The 12,073-nt window shown below is 39.4% G+C and overlaps 1 protein-coding gene across 1 annotated transcript; it reads left to right on the forward strand.

Moving 5' to 3' along the window:
• Nucleotides 1–10,280: 10,280 nt before the first annotated feature.
• On the forward strand, nucleotides 10,281–11,831 carry LOC122008607 (fasciclin-like arabinogalactan protein 4). Its single transcript, XM_042564394.1, has one exon. The coding sequence runs from the start codon at nucleotides 10,410–10,412 to the stop codon at nucleotides 11,706–11,708; it is 1,299 nt and encodes a 432-aa protein (XP_042420328.1). The 5' UTR covers nucleotides 10,281–10,409; the 3' UTR covers nucleotides 11,709–11,831.
• Nucleotides 11,832–12,073: the final 242 nt, after the last annotated feature.

The following is a 12,073-nucleotide window of genomic DNA, read 5'->3' on the forward strand; positions in this document are numbered from 1 at the left end:
AGTTGGAAGTTGAGAAAGATTTGTAATTATTATATAGGCAATTCACCCCCCTCTTGCCGACCTCCAAGGGACCAACATCTTGTATTTGCCTTGTTGTGGTTGTGTAGAGCCTAGCCGGCTAGTAGTCTATCATTTTTGGTTTATGAGTTTTCCTTTTATCTTTCACTGTGTTTTTAGTACAGTCATGTCAGCTGCTTATATAACTGTGTGGTTATGATTATTTCCAGCTATGTGAGGGAATCCATAAATCGGCGCGACGCATGTGATCATCACGCGCACTTCGAACCAACGCTTTGGTTCGCTAGCGAAGCAGTATCCCGTGTGTGAGGGAATCGACGCTTTTGTTCGCTGGCGAAGTAGTGCTTACTGCTTCGAAGTGAATAAATGCTGCACCTCTGTTCCTCGTTTAGTATCTCTCGAAACAGTCTGCTCTTCTCCTTCTCCCCTCTCTGTGTGCGTACGCTTTTGTCATGAGACTTGGTTCTGCGATTTGAGGTTGAGTCCGAGTGCGACGTTCGTCTTGGAGTGCACTTACGGACGACGCGAGTGGTTGTCAGATCTTGGGAGAATTTTGCCGGAGAGCCTGCACCGTGGGCGACAATAAATTCTCTAAAGATAGTCGGCACGCCGACGCTTCAACCGGGAGATAATAATTTCTGAATCTTACTATTTTATTTACCTGTTCATTGTATGCTTATTATTTTTGGTGCAAACATATTATTGTGTTAGTGCTCTCCTACAACTACAGTTTATACAGTTGAGTTTAATTTGCACTTTGACAGTCGATCCGGGTTTGTCTGTCAGTTTCTCAGATAATCAACTTCAGATGGTGTTAGATTTTACAATTGCGAAGTGAGTTTCACTTTTGAAAACAATGATGAGCTTATACTGCTTGTTATTTTTTTCACCCACGTTGCTATCTTAGAAAGTTATTAAAATTTGTTGGCGTCTTCTAAAAGTTTTTAGCTTTTGAGTCGATCCTCTAAGCATAAATCAATGCCCATTTGCAACTATTTTTAGTAAAATTTCTGTTGCTATTTGTTTGTCAATGAGATGCTATTTCAAATTTTTTTCATCTCTATTTCGTTTTCGACGATTGATCCTTTTTTCGACTGTTTCAATGACTGTCTCGTTCAGTTCTCATTTGTCAGGGCTGCTGAACGAAGATCTACAAAGCTTCCGCGGCTTCATGGTTAATGTTTTAGCTGAAGTTAGAACGGTTAAAACAAATGCAACACTCATATTGTTACTGAACATGCAATTTTTCCAATTTTAAACAAAATTGGAAAATATTTTTGTGATTACAATTGGCTCTGCCTTTTACCAAGAGGACTTCAACCGTCTTCTTGTGTTTTTATTGAACATTTTTTTAGTTGAAATGATAAACATTTTTCTAATTTTAAATTCGTCATTAATTTGTATTCACACATACATAAATATAATAAACAAAATTTATCCTTAAAAAATCCTATCATAATTGTTGATGAGATTAAATTAATATTAATATATCATTATCCTTTTAACCATTATATTAACAATTATATTTATTTATTAAATATATCATCAACCTATTAATAATATTAATAATATTAAATTAATTAAATTTATTTTTTTAAAAAAAATAATCAAATATCAACTTGATTTAGTAGTAAAAATATTTATAATAAATGTCAAACTAGGTTATACACTAAAACCTCAAAACAAACAAATTTTATTGCATTACCTATAATTAAACCAAATGATATAGGTTATCTTTTATTTCCTAGAACTTTGATTATATAATTATCAAGTAATCACATAAGCTTGGTTATGAATGATAACTTAAATCAAATACACCCTAGGAGTCAATTATGAGATGATTGATATAAGACTTTTGTATCATATTTTAATAATATGCAACATTTCATGTTTATTATATTATTTTATATTCGTGCAAATTTAAATAAATATAATAATACCTAAAATGGTAGGTTTTGTTCTATAGTATATTAATTATTTGAATTAATTATGAGAGATTATAGATATATAGAATACTACTCTCAATTATTCCTAGTTAAATATTAATATACAAGGACAATATTAATACATTGAAATTAACATGTAGGTTAATTGATGACTTAATCTTATAAGTCATGAAAATAAGATATCAAGTTAACACATGAGTATATATTAGAGAATATGTATTGAATTGACCCGCTATGAGAATATTTCATGGATTATTATATGAGTGTCAAAAACATTCTCATCATGACTATAGTATAAACATCTTTTTGTTATGAAGTCACTACGGTTCCCTACATAAGAAGTTATGTATTTTAGTATCGATAAATGCCACCTATAACAAGGTTGATTATAAAGTCGTTCACTGGGTATATAATGAGTTATGCAAAGGGATACGAGTGGTGTTCCTTCCATATAAAAGAAGTAATGTCTGTGCACCTCTTAATTAAGTAATACTACTAAAATGGATGGTCATGCTCAAATAAGTCAGTATAAGATATTGAACTTATTTAGTTAAGTCTACATAGATATCAAGAAATACATTGTTGGATCGTGAGCACGTGAGAGGGTAGGTGAATCACGTGATTTTGAAATCGTTCCTTTCTTTTTGAAATATCGAGTTCCAAGTGGAAATAAAACTAAGAATAAAAATAAGATCATGACAATAAAAAAAGGTACGTGCTAACACAAGTAATTTTTTTAACTTAGTTCAGAGCCTTCGACGACTCCTATTCCAAGGCTCACACTCATTGAGTGCTTTCGTTGGGCTATCACTATCAGTTCAAAAATTCGAGTTATAAAATTTGAGTATACGAACTATAAAATAAAAGGTTACCGACAAGAAGAAAGTATGAATAGAATTCCTTAATCATTGGTTGTCGGAGCAACTTTTCAGGATCGTTGGAACCTTCTTGAGCAGCACGCAAGAATGAAAGTTGTAGCTATTAGGACCGTTGGTCGGCTAGAAGGGGGGTTGAATAGCCCTGCATAATTAAAAGAGACGAACCCTTCTCGGACTTAAAAGAACACTTGCATAAAATAATTAAATGAACAAAAAAAAATCGAGGCTCAGAGTTTTTACTTGGTTACAACCGGGGAGGTTGTTAATCTAAGGAAATGAATCACATTACTTTCTCCTTCAAGCGGAGAAGACTCTTTACAGCAATTTACGAACAAAAAATGAAGAAGCTAAACAAAGAGGAAAGCGTGTACAAGTGTTGCTCAGTAATTCTTATTGTTCTCTAGCTTTTGGACCAAGGCTATATTTATAGCCTTGGTCGGGGTGCTTGGAAGTGTTCCAGGCGCCTGGAGTGGGATAGAATTCTATCCCTAATGCAACGGTCAACATCCACATCGAAGTGGATAAAAAGGAGGTTCCGGGCACTCGGACCGGTTCTAGGCGCCCGAACCCTAAAAGTCAACAAGGTTGACTTTTTCTGATCCGGGCTCTCTGCTCCGGTGCTGATCGCCTCGGTCCGAGTCTTCCGCTCCGGCTCCGCTCGCTTGAGTGATTTCGACCATCCGAAATAGGGCTCACCCGACCCAACGTCTAGCCTTCTCGAGCAACCTTTCGCTTCCGCTTCAGCTTCTCGTCCCTCGAAAACATTCCGCGTCTCCTTCTCGTCCACCCGTGTGCTCTTCCGCAGCACCTCGTCTCTCAGACGCACCGAGCCCGTCGGCTCTCTCCCGTGTCGTCCTTCTCTCTAGCTGCGTCTTTTGCTCGACTTCTTGTGCTCCTAAGCTCATGCACACTTAGGCACAAGGTTAAACACAACAGAACCTAACTGAATTTGTTTGATTACATCAAAACTACCTTGGGGTACCAACAATCTCCCCCTTTTTGATGTGAGCAACCCAAGTTAAATTAGGGTAAACTAACATAAACATAAAGGCAATTAAAGTGAAAAAAAATTTAATTTTAATTTACCAATCTATCTCCCCCTAGACTTAATCTTTTTCTGCTCCCCCTTTGATCACATAAAAAATGGGGTACCAAGAAAAATCTAAGGGTAATTTTGATTTTCAAATAATTTTGAAAAAGCTTATCAAGTTTTAAAAATTTTGATCTCAAAAAAAATTTTTACAATAATTTTAGAAACTTTAAGTGTTGCAAAAAAAAAAAAATTTCTAAGTAAGAAAATTTCAAGCAGAAAAATTTTCTAATATTTAAAGATAAAATTTTTTTGTGCAACATATAAAATAAATTTTGGTAAGGCAAAGTTTATAACATAACTTAAAAACTTTAAGTTAAATAGATCAAAAAAAATGAGAAATTTTTCTAAGTTAAACAAATTTGCAAAAAAAAATTTGAGAATTTTCCAAGTAAAAAAAATTGAGTAATTATTTAAAACATTATCTAATTTCAATTTTAATATTCTATCAATTAGTTAATTAAATATTTTATTTCAATATTTGGTTTCCAGGGTAAGGCACTAGGTCTTCTTGGTTATTGGAGCAACAACCACTTTCTAGACAAAGCCTCATAAGAAAATTAAACGTCTAATGTATTCTCTGAAAGCTCTAAGTCCAATTAAACTTTTAATTAAGACAAGACTTTGGACCAAATAAAGGTTCCTTCCAACTGGGTTAATTAGAAATTTCTTAGGGGCATATTTCTTTGAAATATTTCTAATTTGTCCTTTATGATATTTAAATACCAGATCAGGTTGTATTTTCTAACACTTGTACTATATGTATACGTATTATTTTTCAAGTTATTTATTTCTAGTTGCAAATTGCCATTTTCTAGCTTTATTCTGTCAAGATCTTCTAATGGACAAGATTTTGCTAGAATTAACTTTAATTTCTTAATTTCTTTTTCAAGTTTGCAACAATCTTTGGTTAATAATTTCATAAATTTAAATAATTTATCGGGAGGTAGAGATTGTACCTGACTTACCTTGTCGATCTCGTTATCCGTAGTTCCCCCTGAATTGCTGCTTTCTTCCGATGTAGCTCCTCCTTTATCGATGCTCTCGATGGTCATTTCGGACGAGCTTGCTTCGTGTTCATCTTCTTGATAACTTGCCATTAAGCAAGTCCGGAGAAAGCCTCAACTTTTGATTCAGACGATGTTTTATCCCACGTCACCTTTAAAGTCTTGTACTTGTTCGTTTGAACATGCTTCTTTTCTTTGTCCTTATCCTTGTTCCTTAACTTAGGGCAGCTGTCCTTAACGTGCTCTTCTTAGTTGTAGTGGTAGCATCTGATTGTCCTTTTCTTTCTACCCTACGGATGGTTAATTTTTCTTAATTTAAATAACTTTTTAAAATGTCTTACCATCATTACCATTTCATTGTCGTCGAGAGAGAATTCTAACTCATGTTCGTCTCTCGTTGCCTTGAAGGTGATGTTGTGCTTCCGCTCCTTTGTACCTGCACATCTCAATTCATGTACTTCAAAAGTTGAACATAATTCTTCCAAGGTAATAGATTCTACGTCCTTAGAGATATAGAAGACATTTATTAGTGATGTCCATTTTGTATTTCTAGGGGATGCATTAAGAGTGTGCCTTAGCAAATCTTGGTTGCTTACATTTTCTCTAAGATTCGAAAGTCCGGTGATGAACTCCTTAATCCTTGAGTGAAGGTGAGTGATCGTTTCGTCTTCTTCAAATCGTAGGTTGGTGAGCTGGTTGCGAAGTAAGTCCCGTCTCATGAGCTTGGCTTCAGACGCCCCTTTGTGTAGCTCAAGGAACTTCTCCCAAAGATCCTTTGCTGAGTTGTAGGTACCGATCTGGTTGACTTCTTGTGGCAGAAGGACGCTCAGTAGATGGAACTCTGCTTTGCCGTTTGCCACGTAATCGACCTGCTCTTTCTTCGTCCACTATTATTCTTCCTTACCCTCGGGTGCTACAAAATTGAACTTCATTATTAAAAGTAATTCAAAGTCAATTTTAAAGAATATCTGCATTCTCTTTTTCCAGCTAGCGAACTACCTCTCGAATTTTGGTGGGTATATGCTCGGTCTGACCATTGATTCGGTTCTTCAATTGGTGGTTAGTCGTTCTGATGCGTCCTGTCTCTGATACCACTTGTTAGGGTCGTTGGCCGGTTAGAAGGGGGGTTGAATAACCCTACACAATTAAAAGAGACGAACCCTTCTCAGACTTAAAAGAACACTTGCATAAAATAATTAAATGAATAGAAAAAAACTGAGGTTCAGAGTTTTTACTTGGTTACAACCGGCGAGGTTGTTAACCCAAAGAAATGAATTGCACTACTTTCTACTTCAGGCAGAGAAGCCTCTTTACAACAATTTACACACAAAAATGAAGAAGCTAAACAAAGAGGAAAGCGTGTACAAGTGTTGCTCAGTAATTCTTGTTATTTTCTAGCTTTTAGACCAAGGCTGTATTTATATTCTTGATCGGGACGCCTGAAAGTGTTCCAGGCGCCTGGAGTGGGATAGAATTCTATCCCTGACGCAACGGTCAACATCCATGATGAAGTGGATAAAAATGAGGTTCCAGGCGCCCGGATCCTAAAAGTCAATAGGGTTGACTTTTTTTGGTCCGGGTTGTCTGCTCCGGTGCTGCTCACCTCAGTCCGGGTCTTCCACTCTCGCACTGCTCACTTGGGTGATTTCGGTCATCCAGAATAGGACTCACCCGAACCCAACTTCCGGTTTTCTCGAGCAACCTTCCGCTCCGGCTTCTCGTCCCTCATAAACGCCGCGCGCCTGGGTCAACTAGTCGTCGCACTCCAACTCAGCTTTTAGATGAACTTTGTTGGTCGGGGGCACCTGGACATGCTCTGGGTGCCTGCCCAGTCTCCCTCGAAGCCTCTAACCCGAGCGTCCGGACCTCTGGGTGCCCGGACAAGGTCCGGAATCCTGGAACCCAAATTTTCAACCATTTTGTAACTTTGATTCCCTACAAAACACGTTAGTCCAAGTGACAAAACTTGCCCTATAAAACAGAGTTAGCACATTAAAAATATAATCAAATTATGACTTAAATCCTGTCTTCCCAAGACCAAGATCTAGTCATGGTCTCAGCTTAGACTTCCCAAATGGCTCTAAGCTGGATCGCGCCTAAAGTCCTATCGGGACTCATCCTCACTGGATTTCTCTCCTCCAATGACTTACCTCACTTACCAATAAAAGTCTTCCTTGATGTTAGATCCCTTGACCCACCAGGACTTCCTGCCAGATCTCAATTAATCTGGACTTCAGCTAGTTGTCTGCCCAGCTGGGCTTCCTTCTGCCAGATCTCAACCAATCTGGGCTTCCTTCTACTAGATCCCAACTACTTTGGACTTCATGGCAACTATCAATTTAATTGGACTTCAGCCTGATGTTTTGGTTCTCTAGACCCATCAAGTCTTGCACAGTTGGTAAAATGTTAGACAAATAATATATTTAACTTTAACCTATTTGTCATATATCAAAACATAATTATTAGTGTAACCAAGACACATAAATTAATGAGAGGATGACACGATCTATGTTTCATAAACCAATCTAAATAGCATGAACAAAAGAACTAAGTTATACAATAAAATAGTTATAGACAGGTTAGGTCAAATCTACGATATTCTCGTTACTTGGATAACCATGATACATTGCTAGATATCATTCATTTTTTATGTCTTTAAAATGTGATTTTAGAGTCACTACTAATTTCACTAGAACCTATTGGATCACACACAAATGGTACATCAATTTTAAAGTTTATTTTATTTTAGTATGATTAAAATAAAATGAGGCTAAGTTTTAAGTCTGAAATTTATTTCAGATCTTAAATTTGTTACATTAATGGATTAATTTAATTAAATCTTATTGGATTACTGGATTAATCTAATTGATCTTAAATTTGTTGGATTAATGGTTAATTTAATATTCGTTTGAATTTTTTCAAATAGGCCCAAACCAAATAAAGCTTACATTATATGCCTGCGTTTTATTTTGGATATGCAACAAAAATAAATTCTTATTAGATAAGACTTGGAGGTTGAGTATGAACACGATCTTATCCAATAAGATCGTATCAACCCTAAAAGTTAGGGTTTTTGATCTCACCTTAAATAGTGGCTAACACTATGGCTAGGTACGTAGAATCTAATTATGCTTGTGAGATGGACGATAGCTCTACTCGTGTTGATACTATATAAGCGCAAACATTTTGATCATGCTTTTTGTGCATTAAAGAGGTGACTTTCCATACCAATGATCTAATTTTCATTCGCATAGATCTCTTGTGGATTTTTTTTCGTTGTGTGTTTTAATTTCAATAGGTTTGGTTTTTTGCAAGACTTATAATGGTTTTAAGAGGTTTAGTTTCATGCATTTTTGGATCAATTTTAATAACTCTAGAGCAATACTTGCATCTAGTCTTTTGACTCGATGTCGTCTTCATCGTAAATTGGATCACTGACTATTTCAATCTTGTCGTTCTTGTCTTTCTCAAGAAATATTTTATTCAAATTAAAATAAAATAACTTACGATATTTAAGATCTCGGATATTATGATCACAGTGTGAGACTTCCTCAGCTGGAACCTATCTATCACAACATCGACCACGTACCTAACATTCTTCTAGATCTTGCGTTGCTAGATGCTGGGAACTCTGTGACTTATTTCTATAGATCTTTGATGAGCTTGTAGGATATGCTTCGATTCTAGTGTGAAACTTCCTCAGTCGGAACCTTTCTTTCACAACCACAACCTCAACTACGATGATCATCCATGGATCTAAGACTCTCATACCAGTTGACATAGGGGAAGAAACTCCGAGTATGATGTTTGAATGAGAGGTTTATAGAGAAAGACATAGGAAGATAATTCGTAAACAAAGAGTAGTCGCCTCTAGGTTTAAACAAAAATAATTTTTTTATTTAAATTAAAACCAACTCAATATCAACCACCATAACCCTAAAATAATAATAATAATAATAATAATTTGTGGATTAGGCGGGTTGGAAAATCTCCAACCCAATTCAATTTAAGGTGGGTTGCAGGTTAGGCGGGGTTAATCCATGGGTCCATCAAAAATAAAAAAAAAATTAAAAAAGATTTCATATTTTTAACGTTTTATTTCGGAAATGCTTCATCAATTAAATGTATCAAAAATAAGTATTTTAAATATAAATGGACATAAACAAGTACTCATGTTTCATGTTTGATGAAAAATATTATTTTTATTTTAAATTTATAAAAAAATATAATAAATTAACATAAAACTTGGTTTACATATGTTTCTCAGCCTGCAGGCCAACCCAAATCTGTCGGGAGCTGATCAATGTTGGTGGCAGGCCTAGGCAAGTCGACCTATGGTGAGTTTGAGTTATAAAATTTCAGCTCAACTCGTTTAAATTATTTAACGAGGTAAATCAATCCAACTTGTTGGATCTAAATTGGCGTCTCTAGGTGCAATGATAATATTATACTTCAGGATCTATATAGAACAACAAGTCAATCCTCAATTGGGATATGCATGATTTGGAGTAAGGCCGTGTCGAGGGATTCGGTCTGAAGTATCCTATTTAGAGTATAAGCAATTCAAAGGTCAGCTGCTGATGCAGCAGTATCACAAGTGCTTCCTGTACTCGGTGGATGGATTAGGAACAGGGCCACTCATGTCAAGAATAGTTTGATCAGTATTATATAAAAAATAATAATCATCTATATTATGGTAGGTAGATGATTATCCTTCTTAATTTACATATCCTTGCCCAGATGATGATATAATGGTAACATATTTGATAGATTAATCAATATTTATACTTCAATTCTTAACTAGGATATAGTACAGGGTATTTATTTCTACTGAGATAAAATTTAGGGCATTAGCTATTAGACAAAAAGCTGTATGTACTTCGGATTTATCCTAATATAGATCGGTGAGAATTTTTATTTTCTAAATTTAATCGGTTTCAAACGTGAGATAGCTTACATAATAAAAAACCTTTTTTTTTTATTAATCGACAAACTACTTACAACAATGCGTGTCACATTCATTGGCTTGGATCGCCTGTTTGCTGTCGCAGGCCCTCCGTCCGATCATGCCCTACCTCCGACGTCGCTAGCACCTCACGAGACGAGGCGCGCTGCTTTCACCACGCACCCTACGCTCACCTCAAGATGGTCATCCTTACCATCGTCCCCTGGCCGCGCAACATCGCAACATCCACAGGACAGCTGTGCCCAGTGTCACCACCGAGGTGAACTTACCCGCAGCTGCAGATCTACTTCTGATTTTTAGATGACATTAAAATCTAGTGAATTTTTTTTTCTTTAAAAAGAAAAATAAATAAATAGTTAAATAGACAAACATGGATCATCACCTTCCCATCATCCATCCTATTTTTCGCTTTCCTTTCCCTTTCCGTGTTGCTCGCTCTGCTTTTCCCCCACACGCCCGCACCGAGAGTGGAGGAGGTGGAGTGTGAGGGTCGAACTGAGAGAAATGGCTGGAGGCGAAGCCCCCTGGCCGCCGCTTCTTTGTCGGCATTTGCTCACGCTTCGACTTTTTTCGCTCTTCCTCATGATTTCTTTGCCCTTCTCCACGGCGGTTAACATCACCGCCGTGCTCTCGGCCTACACCGACCTCGCCGACTTCAACCGCCTCCTTGTCTCGACTTCCATCCCCGTTGAGCTCTCCGGTCGATCCTCTCTCACCATCCTCGCCGTCCCTAACGCTTACCTCCTCCGCTCCGCTGCCGTCCGCACCGCCGCCGCCGCCGACATAGCTGATGTGCTGCGCTACCACGTCCTCCTCGAGTACCTCTCTTGGTCTGACCTCGGCCGCATCTCCTCCGGCGGTAAGCTCGTCACTACCCTCTATCAGACCACGGGTCGCGCCGCGGGCAACCTCGGAGCCGTGAACCTCACGAGAAGCGACGGCGGCGGCGGCGCCGTCATTGCGCGCTCTCCCTCGCCTTTCTCCTCCTCCAACGCGACCGTCCTCGCCCTCGTCGGCACGCTGCCTTACAACGTGTCTGTCTTCGCCGTGGACGCGCTGCTGCTCCCGTCCGGCTTCGACCTCGCTGCCTCCGAGACGCGGCCTCCGGTCGGCGTGAACATCACGCGCGTCCTCGTCGACGGGCATGATTTCAATGTGGCGGCGTCGATGCTGGAGGCGTCGGGCGTCGCGGCGGAGTTCGAGGCCGACGAGCACGGTGCCGGGATCACCATCTTTGTCCCGACCGACGAAGCCTTCGCGGATCTGCCCGCCACGGAGCGGCTGCAGTCGTTGCCGGCGGACCGCAAGGCAGTGGTTCTCCGCTTCCACGTGCTCCATTCCTACTACCCCCTTGGCTCGCTGGAGTCCATCGTCAACCCCGTGCAGCCCACCCTGGCGACCGAGAATACCGGCGCCGGCCGATTCACCCTGAACATCACCCGCGTCAACGGATCGGTGGCGATCGACACCGGAATGGTCCAGGCGTCCATCACCCGCACGGTGTTCGACCAAAATCCCGTGGCCATCTTCGCAGTTTCCAAGGTGCTGCTCCCCAGGGAGATCTTCGCCGGAGACGCGGCCGCTGGTGCGTCGCAGCTGCATTCCGCCGCCGCGCCTCCTCTGGATCCGATTGCGCTACCACCACAGGGAGCGGATGCGGTCGATTCACCGCCAGCGAGGCTGTCATCACCGCCGGGCGCCAAAGAGGAGGTAGCAGCGGCAGGGGCAGTGGCATTCGGCGGAAGGGTGTTACCCGTCCTGTGCTCTACAGCTTCGCTTTATCTAATGCTGCCACTGGTATGAGATCTGCCGCCTCTTCTTCTGTGTTTTCGATCTCTATCCTCCTCTCTGTGTTGGGGATTCATTCGGGATGGTATTCATATACAAAGGTTGAAATTTTAGCTGCAAAGCAGCCATTTTTTTCCCTCTCTTGCTTCTTCTGGGCGATTCATCAATTCAGCTGTCTAAATAATCTGATCAAAGTGCAAGAAGAACAAAAATTAGCAAAATCTATTTCGATTAGATTGTTCTCGCTTCGCCGGAAAACAGTAAACTCGCTCTGTTCCGCTCCCTCGTTCCATTCAGCGAGGGAAAGGAAACAGAAAAAAAACACATTATTATTATGTTGCGGCGCTTCGAAAGGGGAAGCATTCTCTTTCGGCCGTCAT

Source organism: Zingiber officinale, chromosome 8A, assembly GCF_018446385.1.
Source record: "Zingiber officinale cultivar Zhangliang chromosome 8A, Zo_v1.1, whole genome shotgun sequence".
Taxonomy (NCBI): domain Eukaryota; kingdom Viridiplantae; phylum Streptophyta; class Magnoliopsida; order Zingiberales; family Zingiberaceae; genus Zingiber; species Zingiber officinale.